The sequence below is a fragment of the Salmo trutta genome, chromosome 14 (assembly GCF_901001165.1).
Source record: "Salmo trutta chromosome 14, fSalTru1.1, whole genome shotgun sequence".
Taxonomy (NCBI): domain Eukaryota; kingdom Metazoa; phylum Chordata; class Actinopteri; order Salmoniformes; family Salmonidae; genus Salmo; species Salmo trutta.
Window position 1 is genome coordinate 39,725,425 of NC_042970.1, and position 20,235 is coordinate 39,745,659.

The window sequence follows — 20,235 nt, forward strand, 5'->3', positions numbered from 1 at the left end:
TCCTTTCCCCATTTGTTTGATGTTCCCAGACTCTCTATATTTAACACAGGCTATTCAAGTCCTTCAGTAGGGTCAGAGAGAGAGGGGAAGGGAGAAAGGTATTTATGGGGGGTCATAAACCTTACCCACAGGCCAACGTCATGACAATACTAAGGCAAGAATGGGTATGCAAACCAGGTATTTAAAAAGTTAAGTTTTAGTGGAATATTGCAATGCGCAAGTCAATCATCATGGAATAGCTTACCTTGAAAAGCGGACATTTCCTCTTGGCTTTTTGGTCCTTTATACTAGCCGATTTACAAGTTCTACTGCTCCAAAATAAATTGTCTGCGATTTAATTTCTGATCAGTTTTTATGAGATGTAAGCCCATTATTTTGTTTCCTGACGCTTCTGTTGCGGTAAAACCATGTTCCGGTTATTATTAGCAAGACAACATTCAATTTTGGCTTCAACTTGGTTTTCTATTCAAAGTGTTCCATTTAGAGGTTGACCGATTAATCGGAATGGCCGATTAATTAGGGCCGATTTCAAGTTTTCATAACAATCGGTATTTTTGGCCACCGATTTGCCGATTAAAAAAAAAACTTTTTTTTTTCTTTTTTTTTTACACCTTTATTTAACTAGACAAGTCAGATTAAGAACACATTCTTATTTTCAATGACGGCCTAGGAACGGGGGTTAACTGCCTTGTTCAAGGGGGATTCGGGGATTCGTTTTTGCAACCTTCCGGTTACTAGTCCAACGCTCTAACCACCTGCCTTACATTGCACTCCACGAGGAGCCTGCATGGCAGGCTGACTACCTGTTACGCGAGGGCAGCAAGAAGCCAAGGTAAGTTGCTAGCTAGCATTAAACTTATCTTATAAAAAACTATCAATCTTAACATAATCACTAGTTAACTACACATGGTTGATGATATTACTAGTTTATCTAACGTGTCCTGCGTTGCATATAATCGATGCGGTGCCAGTTAATTTCTCATTGAATCACAGCCTACTTCGACAAACGGGTGTTGATTTAACAAGCGCATTTGCGAAAAAAGCACTGTCGTTGCACCAATGTACCTAACCATAAACATCAATGCCTTTCTTTAAAATCAATACACAAGTATATATTTTTAAACCTGCATATTTAGTTAATATTGCCTGCTAACATTAAATTGTGTCACTTCTCTTGCGTTCATTGCACGCAGTCAGGGTATATGCAACAGTTTGGGCCGCCTGGCTCGTTGCGAACTAATTTGCCAGAATTTTACGTAATTATGACATAACATTGAAGGTTGTGCAATGTAACAGGAATATTTAGACTTAGGGATGCCACCCGTTAGATAAAATACGGAACGGTTCAGTATTTGACTGAAAGAAAAAATGAGATGATAGGTCATTAATATGGTCGATTCCGGAAACTAAGGCTCGTATTTCTGTGTGTTTATTATATTATAATTAAAGTCTATGATTTGATAGAGCAGTCTGACTGAGCGGTGGTAGGCACCAGCAGGCTCGTAAGCATTCATTCAAACAGCACTTTCGTGCGTTTTTCCAGCAGCTCTTTGCTGTGCTTCAAGCGTTGCGCTGTTTATCAACTATAATTTAATATAATTTGTGGAACGTTCCAACAGGAATCTATTCCAAAAACTTCGTAAATAACAAGTTTGGCAAAAAAGAATGCATACAAAGTTGTATAGCGGCAGAATAAGATACCGGGTAGGGAGTGGTCTATTTCATTGCGTTTTTCACTCATCACGTTTATTCTGAAAAATGTCTGTCCTCACTCTGGTTGCCTATGGACAAACATTTAGAATAAGCTACGTGGTGAGTTGATGCCTATTCGGCAGCTAGTTAGCTAGGTTTGTATGCGTTGCTACTTTGTATGCGTTGTTGGTTGGCAACCTTTTACTTTACGTTTTTTGGAACAGATTCCTGTTGGAACGTTCCACAAATTATACCCACCCCTTCAAGCCTATCAACTCCCAAGATTAGGCTGGTGTAACCGATGTGATATGGCTAGCTAGTTAGCGGGGTGCGCGCTAATAGCGTTTCAAACGTCACTCGCTCTGAGACTTGGAGTAGTTGTTCCCCTTGCTCTGCATGGGTAACGCTGCTTCGAGGGTGGCTGTTGTCGATGTGTTCCTGGTTCGAGCCCAGGTAGGAGCGAAGAGAGGGACGGAAGCTATACTGTTACACTGGCAATACTAAAGTGCCTATAAGAACATCCAAGTCAAAGGTATATGAAATACAAATCGTAGAGAGAGAAATAGTCCTATAATTCCTATAATATCTACAACCTAAAACTTCTTACCTGGGAATATTGAAGACTCATGTTAAAAGGAACCACCAGCTTTCATATGTTCCCATGTTCTGAGCAAGGCACTTAAACGTTAGCTTTCTTACATGGCACATATTGCACTTTTACTTTCTTCTCCAACACTTTGTTTTGCATTATTTAAACCAAATTGAACATGTCTCATTATTTATTTGAGGCTAAATTGATTTTATTGATGTATTAAGTTAAAATAAGTGTTCATTCAGTATTGTTGTAATTGTCATTATTACAAATAAAAAATAAATTAAAAAAAATCACCCGATTAATCGGTATCGGCCTCTTTTGGTCCTCCAATAATCGGTATCGGCGTAGAAAAATCATAATCGGTCGACCTCTAGTTCCATTACAAAGGGAACCCGATTTTTGGTCGCTTTCCCGTTTTAAAATATGATATAGTAACCTCTCAATAACTCTTCAACATCTCAAATGGCGAGACTGACTATTTACCACATGTACAGACTCCATTAATGTGTTTGTGTCGGGAGCATGTCTATTTAGTAAGGCAATGCCCACGTTATTCTGACATATTTTAGAATGTAAAAATAATGTGAATGTCAATGCATAATGCCATTTGGTAGGCCTTTAAAAAAAAACATTCTTAAAGTGTGGTGGGGGGGTATTTTTCTATAGATATTACAACAATTAAATATACATTGTAGGTCCTTAATAATTACAATTAAATGCTTGAAAAAGTCCTTGATTTTGACTTGCCAATGTCTGTATGAACCCTGTATAGGCTTCTTGCCCACAAATGAAAGATAAAAATCACCTGCTATTGAAATTATGCATGCATCATTCCATTCCTGTCATATCTTGCGCAAGTACGTATGCATGTATATATATTTTTTTCCAATTCCGGCCAGTACCTTTGAAATGGCACTGGCCCGGTGTGCCACTGGCAAATTGACCTGAAAGTCGATCCCTGCTGTGTGCAGTACGTGCAGGGCCTATATCAATGATCTACAGTGCATTTGGAAAAGTATTCAGACCCCTTGACTTTTTCCACATTTTGTTCAATTACAGCTTTATTCTACAATGGATTAAATATTTTTCCCCCCCTCACCAATCTACACACAATACCCCATAATGACAAAGCAAAAACAGGTTTAGACATTTTTGCAAATGTATAAAAAATAAAAGTGAAATATATTTACATAAGCATCAATGGAAACAGGACGCACCCAAGCTCAATTTCGAGTCTCGTAGCAAAGGGTCTAAATACTTATGTAAATAAGGTATCTTTTCATTTGCAAACATTTCTAAAAACCTGCTTTTATTTAATCAATTTTAGAATAAAGCTGTAATTTAACTAAATGTGAAAAAGGGGTCTGAATGCACTGTGTACACACACACACACACACACACACACACACACACACACACACACACACACACACACACACACACACCAGATGACTAATAGGTAGCGCAAATGTTACTGTCCCCACTACAACAAAAAAATACATCTAATTTTGTCCTTGAAACATTTTATTGAAATACTGTGGGGTGCCAATATGGCCGACCGGTGGCTTCAAAGCTTCTCAATGGCCAATACATAGTATCAGCAATCCAGGATTAAAATAAATCATTGGCCTATATGTCTACCACTTTGTGTAGCTGTTAGCGATGCTAATGATGTCCTTACTGTTTACGGGTAGATAGAAAGGCAATTAAAAAGGTAAATACAAAGTAGCCTATAACCAACTGTCAGAATCATGAAGTGCACTGCAGAAACACAGCTTGCCAAACAACTGTCTGGCTGGCGCCTTCCTGAATTAATTAACCAAAGAAATCTACATTTCTCAGATTTAAAAACAAATTGTCCCCTGATGTGGTTTAAGCATTGTTGTGGACATGGAATATCCAATTTTGATGTTTTCCTATTTAATAAAACGTGTTTTTCAGAGCGAGAACCTGAAAAAACTGGGGGGGGGGGATCTGTCCCTCTCCCTGCTTTTTTGTTGTTGTCGTGGTATCGTTTTGATATCAAGTACTGTTTTGTTGTTGAATTTTTGCCCTCTAGAGGATTTCGTAGAAAAGAACACATGGCACTTTGAAATCTGCAATAAATACATTTCACACTTTTTTTGTTATGTTTTCTGTTAGAGTAAATCTACAAAAACCTATGTAAGAACACAAGGACATGGTAATTTTAGAGATGGCTAGTCATTATTTGCATGGTTATTTATGGAATGGAGGCACACGTCATTATCAATGATCAATATTCAAATTAAAAAACATTGGTGCAAAGTGCTGGTGCCATCAAGTGAAAATGTTGGTAGCACCAGTGCCACTGGAAAAGTTAGTGTAGAACCCTGTTTGATGTCTTTTTTTAAATCCATTGAACAAACTATAAACACAACATGTAAATTGTTGGTGCTATGTTTCATAAGCTGAAATAAAAGATCCCAGAAATGTTCAATATGCACAAAACGCTTATTTCTCAAAAATGTTGTGCAGAAATATGTTTGCATCCCTGCCAGTGAGCATTTCTCCTTTGCCAAGATAATCCATCCACCTGACAGGTTTCGCATATCAAGAAGCTGATTATACAGCGTGATCATTACACAGGTGCGACTTGTGCTGGGGACAATAAAAGACCATTCTGAAATGTGCAGTTTTGTCACAACACAAGTTTTGAGGGAGCGTGTAAGTGGCATGGTGACTACAGGAATGTCCACCAGAGCTGTTCCAAGATAATATAAATGTTAATTTCTCTACCAACGTCATTTTAGAAAATTTGGCAGTACATCCAACTGGCCTCACAACCACAAATCATGTATATGGCGTCGTGTGGGTCGAGCAGTTTGTAGATGTCGTTGTGAACACAGTGCCCCATGGTGGCGGTGAGGTTATGGTATGGGCAAGCATAAGCTACGGACAACCAACACCATTGCATTTTATCGATGGTAACTTGAATGCACAGACATACCGTGACGAGATCCTGAGGCCCATCGTAGTGCCATTCATCCACCACCATCACCTCATGTTTCAGCATGATAATGTACGGCCCCATACACAATTCCTGGAAGCTGAAAATGTCCCAGTTCACCCATGGCCTGCATTCTCAGACATGTCACCCATTGAGCATTGTTTGGGATGCTCTGGATCTACGTGTATGACAGCGTGTTCCAGTTCCCACCAATATCCAACAATTTCGCACAGCCATTAAAGAGGAGTGGGACAACATTCCACAATCAACAGCCTGATCAAATGTATGCGAAGGAGAAGTGTCGCACTGCATGGGGCAAATGGTGGTCACATCAGATACTGACTGGTTTTCTGATCCACATTCCCTACTTTTTTTTTGGGGGGGGGGCATCTGAGATTGTTGCAGACACATATCTGTATTCCCAGTCATGTGAAATCCATTGATTAGGGCATCAATTGACTAATTTCCTTATACGAACTGTAACACGGTAAAATCTTTGAAATTGTTGCATGTTGAGTTAATATTTTGTTCAGTATAAAATGTAATTCAATTTAATACCTGCTGTAGTCTAGGCGTGTGTGTCGGAGATGCTGGTTCTGTCTGATCAGACGCTCCTCCTGCTGGGCCAGCCGCGCCTGCAGCCGCTCTCTCTCCACCTCCAGCTGCAGCTTCTGCAGGAACAGCTGGTGCCTCCTCTCCTCCCAGTCCTCCGGGCCTAGGAGGGGTGCTGTGAGGGCCCCCTCTGCCCCTACTCCCTCCCCCGATGGGTCTTCTCCGGGTAGTAACCCTCCAGGTCCAAGTAGACCTCTGCTGTCTTTGAGTAGTTCACCAGGGCCGTTGTGGAGCAGCGGGCTGGTGTTGCCCAAACGAGGGGCTTCTGTGGCCCCCCTATGGGGGAACCTCCCGTTGACCAGACTTTCCTGTCTGCTGCGGTGGGATGCTAGGCGAAGCTCGCTATGGGCCCCTCCTCGGCAGCCCCGTGGTTTCATTGGTCCCTGGGATTGGTCGCTGGAGGAATACGGAGGGGGAGTGTCTGAGTGCAGGTCGTCCGAGAGAGAGGCAGGACTCAGGGATGGGACTCTTCCTCCCGCTCCTCTTCCTCTGCCACTTCGCTCTCTTCCTCCTCCGTTTGTCCCCGTTCCTCCAAGAGTGGGCAGGTCTAGGTAGGAGCCATCCAAGGTTGAGGCCCTCTCTCCCCTGCTAGGCTTGGTGGAGGGTCCCTCACTGCTGGGGGCCTGTGGAGACAAGAGAGCCACCCAGTCATATATACCTTTCTATTTGTATCTATTGTCAATATATTATTCAATGTTACCATTTAATCTTATACGCCTGGATTTCAGCCTGTATTAACTGCTACAGTATGTAAGCATCAATAAAATCTGAAACTTGTCATGTATTCGTCTCCAATCTCTACAAGTATTTAAGAGTAAGGGGTCACTCCTTCCTTTACCTGTTTTAACTTTTCTGTGAGAGAGCAATGGTTAAGCCAAGATAGACTCGACACCGATACAACGCAGAAGTAAGCGGTATGGAATCTTTCACTTCAATTTGGTTAGGGCAAGAGATTCTGAAAAAAAAGTGCTGAGCACAGGGAAACCAAGGTCTCTGAAGCGAAAAAGATAAACCCTTACAGAAAAGTGCCCACCTTCAGCAAGACAAGAGAGCGACTGACTAATCCAGTGTGCGGTCACAGAGCACGCAAACACGCATTACTCAGCCCCACCGTAGGCCACGGAGGATGACGAAGTTGTCTAAATGATTACCTTGAGAAATGGTTTGTGCTTCCGTATGCGGTCATAGCGGACTTTTCCTTAGCTGTCGTGACATTTGATGTGCTGTCTAGGTCTTAGGGCGGGTCCTTCGAAAAGAAAATGTGTGAGTGTGTATGTGCATCTCTCCCAGTTGGGGGTATTGCGTTTGATGTTGAACAGCGCTGTTGTTTGGAGATGGCTCACGGGGGAAGGTGACGGGCGCACACACACAAATATGCTCTTTCACACACATTCACACTATCGCCATCTCTCAGACGCACATCTGTATCACAATCTCGTATTACGCATGTTGCAGGCATTAACACACACACAGAGAGTGAGTACCTTGCTGTAGGAGTTATAGTGGGGGCTGCGGGTGTGGCTGAGCTGGGCAATGGACTGGTTGAGTTTCTCCTGCTGCTGAGAGAGGTACTGCTGGTAGAGACCAAGCAACTCCTGGCACTCCCGATACTGCTGCTGTAGGCCTGGGCCAAAGGGGGCTGGGGTTAAGGGTCATGTTAGTCTCCATTTTTCTTCCTTTTTTGTGATACATTTTTATTTACATTTTGCAGACATGTCACATAACATATGCTCAAAAGAACATCCCACCCACCACCCCATCATTAAGCCAGCAAAGTGAAAGAGAACAGTGAGTTTCAACTCAAAATGTTGAAAAAGAGAAACTGAAAAGAAAGAGCATGATAAAAATGTTGTCGGGCAGGTAGAGCTTTCCAGATTTCTCCATCTGGGTCGGGCCAGGCTGAGCAGAGCTGGGCCGTGATGCCAGATCTGGGTGCCAGGCTGAATGCCAGACAAGAGAGAGCTCATCTGGAGCAAAACCACTGCTGAGCATGAGGGGCCTGCTAATGACAGCACTGCTCGTACACACAACCAGGCTGTGAGTGAGGTAGATACTTCCATTGCAACCCCTACATTATTAACAAAGCATCAGATCACATACACAGTGCATTGGAAAGCATTCAGACCCCTTGACTTTTCAAATTCGTTACAACCTTACTCCACAATTGATTAAACTGTTTTCTTCCCTCAATCTACACACATTACCCTATAATGACAAAGCAAAAACCAGGTTGAGAAATTTTTGCAAAGGTATACAAATAAAAAATTGAAAAATCACATTGACATAAGTATTCAGAACCTTTACTCAGTACTTTGTTGAAGCACCTTTGGCAGCGATTACAGCCTCAAGTCTTCTTGAGTATGACGCTACAAGCTTGACAAGTCCAGGTTCTGGCTGGCCCATTCAAGCACATTCAGAGACTTGTCCCTAAGCCACTTGTGCATTGTCTTGGCTGTGTGCTGAGGGTCGTTGTCCTGTTGGAAGGTGAACCTTCACCCCACTCTGAGGTCCCGAGTGCTCTGGAGCAGGTTTTCATCAAGGATCTCTCTTTACTTTGCTCAGTTCATCTATCCCTCGATCCTGACTAGTGTCACAGTCCATGCCACGGAAAAACATCCCCACAGCATGATGCTGCCACCACCATGCTTCACCGTAGGGATGGTGCAAGGTTTCCTACAGACATGACGCTTGGCATTCAGGCCAAAGAGTTCAATCTTGGTTTCATCAGACCAGAGAATCTTGTTTCTCATGGTCAGAGTCCTTTAGGTGCCTTTTGGCAAACTCCAAGCGGGCTGTCATGTGACTTTACTGAGGCGTGGCTTCCGTCTGGCCACTCTACCATAAAGGCCTGATTGGTGGAGTGCTGCAGAGATGGTTGTCCTTCTGGAATTTTCTCCCATCTCCACAGACGAACTCTGGAGCTCTATCAGAGTGACCATTGGGTTCTTGGTCACCTCCCTGACCAAGACCATTTTGCCCCCCGATTGCTCAGTTTGGCCGGGCGGCCAGCTCTAGGAAGAGTCTTGGTGGTACCAAACTTCTTCCATTTAAGAACGATGGAGGCCAGTGTTCTTGGGGACCTTCAATGCTGGGTGGGGCGACAGCGTAGCCTAGTGGTTAGAGCGTTGGACTAGTAACCGAAAGGTTGCAAGATCGAATCCCCGAGCTGACAAGGTACAAATCTGTCGTTCTGCCCCTGAACAAGGCAGTTAACCCACTGTTCCTAGGCCGTCATTGAAAATAAGAATTTGTTCTTAACTGACTTGCCTAGATAAATAAAGGTATATAAAAAAAAATGCTGCAGACAATTTTTGGTACCCTTCCCCAGATCTGTGCCCCGACACAACCCTGTCTTGGAGCTCTATGGACAATTCCTTCGACCCCATGGCTTGGTTTTTGCTCTGACATGCACTGTGGGACCTTTTTTATTTGGTGACCTATCCCCATAATCCATTGACATGGAAATTGCCCCTGAAGTGTTTGGTCGATTCTGTCAAATTTTGTAATGACTGAATTCGGTCATCATCAAATCAAATTATATTTGTCACATGCGCTGAGTACAACAGGTGTAGATCTGAAATTCTTACATACAAGCCCTTAACCAACAATGCAACAATGCAGGTGTGTGCCTTTCTAAATTATGTCCAATCAATTGAATTTGCCGTAGGCGGACTCCAATGAGGTTGTAGAAACATCAAGGATGATCAATGGAAACAGGATGCACCGGAGCTCAATCTCGAGTCTCTTAGCAAAGGGTCTGAATACTTATGTTAATAAAGGTATTTCTATTTTGTTATAAATCAAATTTATTTATAAAGCCCTTCTTACATCAGCTGATATCTCAAAGTGCTGTACAGAAACCCAGCCTAAAACCCCAAACAGCAAGCAATGCAGGTGTAGAAGCACGGTGGCTAGGAAAAACTCCCTAGAAAGGCCAAAACCTAGGAAGAAACCTAGAGAGAATGTGCTAACATTTCAGAAAACCTGTTTTTCTTGGTCATTATGGGGTAGTGTGTAGAATGATGAGGATTTTTATTTTATTTTTTTATCAATTTTAGAATAAGGCTGTAATGTAACAAAATGTGGAAAAAGTCAAGGGGTCTGAATACTTTCTAATGCACTGTAGGTAGACCCACAGAGAATTTGCATTGCACCAACAATAACACATTACCACCTCTAGTCACCCCTCAAGATGGGTACACACAGTCCCAAACACACTCCTACCAACCAATACCCATAAACCTCCCTGCTGCAGGCCATATCCTTTTATGGATGGGCAATAGCCCCAGGCTGATGACTTTCTCAACACATCACCTTTAAAAGTCCCCGATTTGGGAGCAAATTAAAAGTTTTCAAAGTGAAGTCATAATGAAGTAACAGTCAGTGGAAAGATACACTAGGAGAAAACACTTTGGTGTCGGATGAGTTCAACCAAGCCTGGGAAATGAAACGGAGCATGGGAAGAGAAAGGCTTCTTTCATAAACACTAAACACTCTACCGACTGCAAGGGTAGTGCGTACGGCCCAGTATATCACTCAGGTCAAGCTTCCAGCCATCTAGGACCTCTATACCAGGCGGTGTCAAAGGAAGGCCCTAAAAATTGCCATAGACTCCAGCCACCCTAGTCAGACTGTTCGCTCTGCTCGGGCACGGCTAACAGGTAACCCCGCACATTGACTCAGTACTGGTACCACCTGTATACAGTCTCGTTATTGTTCTTTTATTGTCGCTCTTATTTTTTACTTTAGTTTTGTATTGTTCTTGACTCTTATTTTTCTTAAAACTGCATTGTTGGTTAAGGGCTTGTAAGTAAGCGTTTCAGATCTACACCTGTTGTATTTGGCGCATGTGACAAATATAATTTCATTTAATGATGACTGAATTCAGTCATGACAAAATTTGACAGAATCGACCAAACACTTCAGGGGCAATTTCCATGTCAATGGATTATGGGGATAGGTCACCAAATAAAAAAAAAAGGTCCCACAGTTGATATTAGTTTCATCGTGTCCAAATCATTCGAAAGTTTACCCGTGAAGCTCAAGTCACGTATAGATGATTTGATAATGAACCGCAAAAAATGCTAACATCGGTCCCATGACTTGAATGGGATTCGTGCCATAAATGCTAAAATGTTAGCATTTGGAAACTAAACCAAAGCATGGATTGCTGTTATACCTTGTCCATAGACTGCTAAGAAAACCAGGTAAGGAAACTAAAGTGTTATTTTGTAATTTGGGTGAACTATCCCTTTAATGTTGATAGTATAATATCCTCTGGGTTATCATCAGGTTCCTTTTATTCAAAAGGAGCCTAATAGACGTGACCATGTCAGAGTAACCCACACAAATCTGGTATTGCAAGCATCATGCTCCAACCAAAAGTCATCACAACCACCTAACCTGGCTAGAGTTTGGGCACGAAAACACACTTACATTAAAAAGGTTGATGGGTCAAAGCAGCCTTGACGCTCAACGCCTGGTAATCTAGGGCCGACTGAAGCGCAATTGATAAGGATCTCTTCACACACCGAAAACAGTAAAACCGCTTCTCTGAGTCTTGGCCATGAGCCAATCAGAATGCACGCCCTCTTCAATTTCTACGCTCCTTAATCCAAAAATATACAAAATCAAGAGTTTGCAATCGAGGCTTCAGACAGTGCCTGTCAAAATGATTCACTCGCCCTGTCAGGCCGTGCCCAAATGAAATAATGAAATCCACCATAAGGTGAAACAAATTTGCGCAGGAAAGGAATATTTTAAAGCCTGCCTTATGAGCTCTGTGCCAAATCGACTGGGTGTGTGAATGAGTGTGTATGCAGTCTCTCTCTTTCAGCGTGTGTGTGTGTGTGTGTGTGTGTGTGTGTGTGCGTGTGTGTGTGTGTGTAGGGCCAGGTGATGAAGAATTGATGGAAGGGGACAGTTAGCATAACTTTATGTTCCTGGAGAGGACAAATCAGTTTACAAGGAACCAACCAAATAAATAGCTGCATCAAACGCTATAGCTCAAAGTTGACTTTGATTTAAAGGTCTAACATAAATACAATGAGAACAAAGTAAACTCAAAGTTTAGCCCTTTATCCATTGCCTAAGGGAGGAGGGTAGAGTCACTTAATATTTCAACCACAGCAGTGGTATAGTCGCTGACTAACTTGCAAGGGTGATAAAAAAAATGTGATATGTGAAGCACAGACTCAGAAATGACATTTAGCTTTTAACCTCCCCAAAACAACATGCCAAGGGGAAACAACCAAAGACAACCTTATTCAAATCGTAGATTTCATTCAGCACTTGAGCTTCAAAATGGTCCTGACAGACAACATTTCAACAAGAATGCTTTTCTCTCATCTCAGGTCTTTAGATGGAGATATACATCCTCCCCTTGATAACCTGGCTCTTGGTAGATAAGACTGAAGGTGAGGCAGAGGGTGTAATGGAATTAAACTTTACAAGTCTCCCTTTAGCCCGTTTGCCTTTGGTGTCTCCTTAACCTTAAAAGATCAGTCCGGAACCCTACGTCTCAGAAGTCTCTTTATGACTGTGTGTGCGCTTTAAAAGACTGGTTATCCCATCGAGGTGCTTTAATCAGAGTTTTTCCAGCTCAAATTCCTTTTTAATGGAGTTTGGAAGTTTAGTATAAATGCCAGGTCTCGCAGCCAAAGTGCCTTTAATTGAGTTGTGCTTTCCTAATTTCCCAGCTCCGCTGCCAATTCTGCAATTTACCAGCCAACGATTACTCTTCATATTTCGCTGTGTTTCCCCCCCTAAATTGACGGCTCTCCCCACGTCGGTTTGACCTGAGCAGAATCGTTAAGGAGGACGACAGGAGGGGTGGGATGCAAAAGTGGAGGAAACAGAGTAATTCTGGGATGCTGCTGGAATTACAGGAAAGTTGGCAGGTCATGCCAAGAGACTGAGTCTGACAGTGTTAGCTTGTTTAGAATTAACTGGTGGCGTTGCATCTGAAAGCCTTTGATAGGTCAGGAAAAGGTAAGATATGACAAAATTCAGTGCATGAAGAAGAACAAGATTACCAAAACATGAGACAAGAGCAAATGCCACAGTCCCACAAGGTAAAACGTCATAGACGGTAACGGTTTCAAACAACGTAATCCACAGTGATCTCAGACAGAGTGCAAATGTCATTAAATGTCAAGATGTGGCCAAGAAGCAAAATCGTGAAAAAGCAGGGGGGAATGAAGGTACGTGTGAATGTTATAACGCTCATGGAGTATCTGGCCGACAACTGAGGCTGGCAGTGGTGATATCAAGCCCTAGGCAATGCTGCCCCCTGCTGCCAAAATACAGGAAGAGCCTTAAATTCTTCAGTGGCAAAATAAGGCTGCAGTGTCTGCAAGTACTCTTTTTTGTTTGTTTGTTTTACCTTTATTTAACTAGGCAAGTCAGTTAAGAACAAATTCTTATTTTCAATGACGGGTTAACTGCCTGGATCAGGGGCAGAACGACATATTTTTACCTTGTCAGCTCAGGGATTCGATCTTGCATCCTTTCGGTTACTAGTCCAACGCTCTAACCACTAGGCTACCTGCCGCCCACTCATGGTTGTCTTATAAATCATTGACTGATACAGGTCTGGGAAAGCAAGAAAACACCAGCAGGCAGGCCTCAAGGACTGGGGTTGAGGATACTTCAGACAGACAATGACACCACAGGGCTGACAATGTCATTAGGAGACGCCCTTGATATGCGTGTTTATCCGTGTGCGTGTGCATCCATGGGGAAAAGGATACTCTCTCTCTCCTGTACAATAAGCTGGTTCTGCTGCTCAAGCTGTAGAATTTTGCGCTCAAAGGTCTCCTGTTCATCCCTCAGCCTCTGTACCGACGACTCCTTCTCTTCACTCACTCTGGGTAAGAAGAGATGGAGGGTCAGGGATTATAGCACACTGTGTAAATTAACTTCATTCTTGAGAAAATCCACACACCTAAAAATCCTAAATCCCTGCCAAATACAGACACTTATGTTGGATGAGCAGTTACCTGGCCAGCTCCTGGATGAGGTTGGCGATGCGCCGCTTATCCTGGGGACAGAGGTCCTTCAGAGAGGTCCTGTTCTTAGCCTGGGTCACCTCAGAGAGTGCCTGAACAAAATACATACACTACATGGCCAAAAGTATGTGGACATCGATTGAAATTAGTGGATTCGGCTATTTCAGTCACACCCGTTGCTGACAGGTGTATAAAATCGATCAGACAGCCATGCAATCTCCATAGACAAACATTGGCAGTAGAATGGCCCATACGGAAGTGCTCAGTGACTTTCAGCGTGGCACCGTCATTGGATTCCACCTTTCCAACAAGTCAGTTTGTCCCATTTCTGCCCTGCTAGAGCTGTCCCGGTCAACTGTAAGTGCTGTTATTGTGAAGTGGAAACGTCTAGGAGCAACAACGGCTCAGCTGCGAAGTGGTATACCTCACAAGCTCATAGAAAGGGACTGCCAAGATTTCTGAGTCCCCTGTCTGTCCTTGATTGCAACACTCACTACCGAGTTCCAAACTGCCTCTGGAAGCAACGTCAGCACAAGAACTGTTCGTCGGAAGCTTCATGAAATGGGTTTCCATGGCCAAGCAGCCACACACAAGCCTAAAATCAACATGCGCGATGCGAAGCATCGGCTGGAGTGGTGTAAAGCTCGCCGCCATTTACTCTGGAGCAGTGGAAACGCATTCTCTGGAGTGATGAATAATGCTTCACCATCTGGCAGTCCAACGGACAAATCTTGGTTTGGAGGATGCCAGGAGAATGCTACCTTCTCGAATGCATAGTGCGAACTGTAAAGTTTGGTGGAGGAGGAATAATGGTCTGGGGCTGTTTTTCATGGTTCAGGCTAGGCCCCTTAGTTCCAGGGAAGGGAAATCTTAACGCTACAGCATACAATGACATTCTAGACTAGTGTTCCCAACCCTGGTCCTCGATTACCCCCAACAGTACAGATTTTTTATTGTAACCTTGGACAAGCACACCTGATTCAACTTGTCAAATAATCATCAAGCCCTCAATGAGTTGAATGAGGTGCGTTTGTCAAGCGCTACAACGAAACTGTACTGTTGGGGGTACTCGAGGACCAGCATTGGGAAACAATGTTCTCGACAATTCTGTGCTTTCAACTTTGTGGCAACAGTTTGGGGAAGGCCCTTTCCTGTTTCAGCAGGACAATGCCCCTGTGCACAAAGCGAGGTCCATACAGAAATGGTTTGTCGAGATCGGTGTGGGAGAACTTGACTGGCCTGCACAGAGCCCTGACCTCAACCCCATCGAACACCTTTAGGATGAATTGGAATGCGTTCTGTGAGCCAGGCCTAATCGCCCAACATCAGTGCCTGACCTCACTAATGCGCTTTTGTGGCTGAATGGAAGCAAGTCCCTGCAGCAAAGTTCCAACATCTAGTGGAAAGCTTTCCCAGAAGAGTGGAAGCTGTTATAGCAGCAAAGGGGGGGACCAACTCCATATTATTGGCCATGATTTTGGAATGTGATGTTTGACGAGCAGGTGTCCACATACTTTTGATCATGTAGTGTAGGATATTTACTTTATCACAACATAGAAAGCCTTAAATCAGAACAAGAGAGACCATTTTTTTGTCAAGCATTGCACAACAGTACAGTATATTGACATTCTGTGTGTTACTAGCCTGTTGTATGTCAGCCTGTTTCAGCTAAATGTTTTTATCTTACCTGGTTTGGACCGATTAGTTAGCACTGATGAATCAGGATTGTGATCAGCATCAGAACAACATTGCAAATATACCACCGCTAAGGTCTGTTCTTACGCACAACGCGGTGTGCCTGGACACAGACCTTAGCCGTGGTATACTGGCCATATATCACAAACCCCTGAGGTGCCTTATTGCTATTATAAACTGTTTACCAACTTAACTAGAGCAGTAAAAATATGTGTTTTGATATACCACGGCTGTCAGCCAATCAGCATTCATGGCTCGAACCACCCAGTTTATAATAGCTAATAACTAGTTGGTGTTGATGGAGTGGCCCTTCTTGGCAGACCTACCTGTGGAGTGGTGAGGAGATGCTGCTGGGTGGCTGGGTTTGGGGGTGGGACTGTAGGTGCAGGGGTGGCCTGGAGCTGCCCTCTACCCATCGAGGACAGGGAAAGACGCTGGCCTTGCTTCTTATTGCCCCGGTTCAGAGGAGCCTCTCCTCGGATCTCACTGCTATAATTGGCCCTCATCTTCACCTTTCTCTCACTGCTGCTGGTGCCTGATACTGACTTAAAGGCTGTCCGCAAGTGTCCCTCTCTGCTTACTCCTGAGAGAGCGAGAGACATGGTGATAAATAAAGTAGCGTTAGCACCCAGCAATAGGAAAAGTGGTCAGAACAACTCACATATGGCTTTGAGAAGTCTAATAATGTCCTCACCCGGAATAAACACCACAGGTTGGTCTTCTTCTGATGCTGTGTGAATTTAATTAAGAAAATATATTTGGTCTCTAACAAGACCCTCACTTCAATAAAAAGCACCATGTTGAAGTTTGCTAAGGCAAGCTACTGAACTGTGTTCATCAAGTGCCTGGCATGTGTTGATAACTTTATAGTCAGCTAGCTGGCAAGGCTTGCTTTGAACAAGGTACGTTAACGGATAGCAAACTTCCCATGAGAATCCGGCTAACGTTAACTAGTTACAAAAATGCAAGTTAGCTTGCTAACATGGTATTTAACATCCCCGGCCATAGCAAACAAACTACCTAGCTATGATAGTTTTCCAGCCAGGTGAGGAACCCCTAGCTAGCTAGCTAGTTAACGTTAGCTAACAAGGCTCCACAACTAGTTAGCAAGCTAATTACATCTAGTTAGCGATGTGTATGCATAACAGCTAGCTAACGTTAGCTTTCATTCCAGGTCCACAGACACACAACACCCGGCTTGTTATTAAAAACGTATCCTACGGTCATCGAAAACATACTGACAATTTCGACTTCAAAACGTTTTCTTATACGGGGGGCTGTCTTTTATGGACACTAAGTAAAAGGATACTGTCATTAATCCCCCCAAATCCTGAGTTGTTCTTTCCTTCCTTTGCTGCCGCCATATTGAATCAACCGCCACTCCCAGGATGCCAAGCATTGCCAGGTCGCGTAGAAACGGGCACTTGTTAGGATGAAAGACACACTTGTTGGGGGGTAGGAGGAAGGTGGACTGATGCTGCGTTCAGAATAACTGGGTACTCGAAAATCTCCTACTTCCGACTCAAGTACGTTCCAAACAACTGGGATCTCGGGGGAAAAAATGCTCCGACTGGGAAAAATCTATTTGAACGGTCATCGAACTCAGAATTCCAACTATTTCTAGAGCTCCAACTTGTCGACCTGAAGATCACTGACGTTGACTTCAACAGTACCACATCCTTGTGATATCGTGTCAAAAGCGCTACCTGACTGTAAACAGAGATCTGTAGATGAGACTAGATGCTCATGTCTGCGTCCTAACTATAGGAGTCGTTTTCCCAAAGGCAAGGCGTGAAGGCAGGCGACAAGTTTAAGTAAAACAAAAAAAGCCCATAGAAATGCATTGGGCTTATTTTGGACAGATTTTGGTGAGAGTGAAACCACATGCTTTGCCACTTCCTCACTGCTGCAAATTATACAGGTTGGAATGTCTGACTGAAATATGGGACAAATCAATGTTGTTTGTAAATTAGTGGTGTTTGAATTTGTTGATGAAATGTGGGATATGATTGTTTGGTTGTGGGACAAAGGGTCAAAATGCTGGACTGTCCCCACAATCCAGGACATGTGGTCACCCTAAAGGCGTCATGATTTGACGTCGGTTATTTCCGAGTTCCCAGTTGTCTTGAAAGCACCATGAGTAGCTACTTGGGGCAGGCACCTGAACAATGGAGAAAATGGAGCAGCTGCATGCCCACTTTCAAAATAGGGGTGCAAACATATATTTTTACACCCCCACTTTTTTTTTCTTCCTGTATCACCGCCTGGTATGGAAACTGCACCTCCCGCAACTGCAGGGCTATCCAAGCTGGGACTGAGAGACTGATAAACAGCTTCTACCTTATATCCAGGCCATCAGACTGTTAAACAGTTTAACCTCTAAAAGTCGGAGGGGTGTATGGGTTATCTTCAGACAAGTCTTGTGACACTTGTGGGGTCGTAGAGCAAAACGGAGAACACGTCTTCTTCGTAAGAGTCTCCCCTTTCTAGAGTGGTCATAATAGTTTGTGAGCCAAACTGTTCGGACGCTGCAGAGGTGGTGGGTTGAGATGCAACCCATGCAAAAAACCTGATATCTCTATCTTCAACTGATGGATTTTGATGGCAATTTCATTATTTGTTACTTAGATTGACGCACGGGTATGTCAATAGACTCTTAAGGATTTTTAAACAGTCATCACTAGCCGGCCTCTGCCCAGTATCCTGCCCTGAACTTTAGTCATTGTTACTAGCCGGCTACCACCCGGTACTCTACTCTACCCCTATGTACGTAGACATTCAACACGAGTCACTTTAATGATGTTTACATACTGTTTTACCCACTTTATATGTATATACTGTATTCTAGTCATGGCTCCCCCTATATAATTACTGCTGTACACACCTTTTCTATTCATATAATGTCCATATTGTCTTTACACACCATATATACACTGAATGTACAAAACATTATGTCATGCTTTTTCCATGACATAACCTCACCAGGTAAATCCAGGTGAAAGCTATGATCCCTTATTGATGTCACTTGTTAAATCCACTTCAATCATTTTAGATAAAGGGGAGGTTAAAGATGTTTAAGCCTTGAGACAATTGAGACATGGATTGTGTATGTGTGCCATTCAGAGGGTGAATCCAGGGGCTCACACATCTTGTCACATCTGCTCCTGCAACGCCCTCTACTGGTCATCCTGTGTCTCTTTGACCTGCCGCCTCTCCCAGTGCTCTTTCCCTCTCTCGCTCTCTCTCTATGTGTGTGTGTGTGTGTGTGTGTGTGTGAGAGATTATCAGAGCAGATCCCCACCAGCTGTAACCCGTTCCATAATCAAGACCTCTACAAATACTCAGTCCTGCCACTTCCACACTGCCAGATTGTAATCTCTGCTCAATCAGTTTACGCTTCTAGCTATTTGTTACTACTTAGATCCTGTTACCCTGCCTGATGCTCTTTTCCTCTCTGCTACAGTTCTGCCCGCTCTGACTCCAGTCCCTGTCTCCTGTCCCACGTCTCATCACCCTGCTGCTCTGTCCTGGATTCCCCACACCACTACTCCCTTGGATTCCTCCCCGGACCTGCTTACCCGATCTCAACCCCCCTCGCTCCAGCCTCAGCTTCCGCACCTGGTCTCCAGCAACCCACCTGAGCTTCCCCTGACCTGCACTCCATCTTCCCCGTGTGTCAATAAATACCTTGGTTACTTCATCCCCGTCCCCTTACCTGAGTCTGCTCTTGGGTTCAACCGTTCTGCTCCGCCTAACACATCTAGTGTATTAATCCACTGTCTTCAATCAGTTGAACTGACAAGGTTGCTCAACAGGAACACATAGGCTATTAAGAAGAGAGTATTTAATCATTTAGGTAGAAATGGTTTTGGTTACTTTGGGTTGTAGCACCAGAGAATGTTTGTATTTTCTATGGTAGAGTAGGTCAGGGCGTGACAGGGGATTTTGTCTAGTTTATTTATGTCTATGTTGGTTCTAGTTTCCTTTTTCTATGTTGGGGTTTTTGTCTAGTTTATGTATTTCTATGTGGGGTTCTGGTTTCTGTATTTCTATGTTTTTTGGGGGGGGAGGATCTCCAATTAGAGGCAGCTAGTCATCGTTGTCTCTAATTGGGGATCATATTTAAGTTGTTGTTTTTCCCACTAGGTTTTGTGGGAGATTATTTTGAGTTAGTCTATGTTGCACCTCTTCGTCGCAGTTTGTTGTTTTGTTTATTTGTATGTCTTGCATAGTTTCACAGTTAAAATAAAATGTGGAACGATACACATGCTGCGCCTTGGTCTCCTTCATCGTACGACAAACGTGACAGATGTTTTTGTTATACTCGTTACATAAGGGGTGTGATGTCAAAAAAAGGCACAGCAAAAATAGCTCTGGCAATTAAATGGGCTTAAATATCAAATCTTGTTAGACTTCTAACTATTTCCAGATATTATCATTGTAAAAGGTGACCACAATCTGAAGTCCACAGGAATTCACATTTTAATATTACAATTCATGCTTGTCTCTCACCTTTAGTAAAGAGGTGATGTTTATTTTTTAGTAATAGACATTGTCGTTATCTATAAAGTTATGTACATCAAATCCATCATGGGGAGCGGTTGGTTAAATCAAGACATTCTCTTCAGGCCTAGTTCAAGGGATAAGTTTTGTTTAACTATTGA

General features: G+C 43.3%; 1 protein-coding gene across 2 annotated transcripts in view; it reads right to left on the minus strand.

Annotated features, from left to right (window-relative positions):
• Positions 1-17,167, minus strand: part of kiaa1328 (KIAA1328 ortholog) — a 44,061-nt gene extending 26,894 nt beyond the window's left edge. The window contains exons 1-7 of one of the 2 annotated variants that reach the window (XM_029775774.1): positions 16,881-17,167; positions 16,266-16,301; positions 15,898-16,154; positions 13,868-13,986; positions 13,619-13,734; positions 7,352-7,491; positions 5,814-6,490 (exon numbers count right to left, since the gene is read on the minus strand). In XM_029775774.1, the coding sequence (XP_029631634.1) occupies positions 5,814-6,490; positions 7,352-7,491; positions 13,619-13,734; positions 13,868-13,986; positions 15,898-16,154; positions 16,266-16,301; positions 16,881-16,935 (1,400 nt within the window). In that variant the 5' untranslated portion in view covers positions 16,936-17,167. The remainder of the gene's footprint in view (positions 1-5,813; positions 6,491-7,351; positions 7,492-13,618; positions 13,735-13,867; positions 13,987-15,897; positions 16,155-16,265; positions 16,302-16,880) is intronic. The other variant, XM_029775775.1, reaches the window with a different exon arrangement.
• Positions 17,168-20,235: the final 3,068 nt, after the last annotated feature.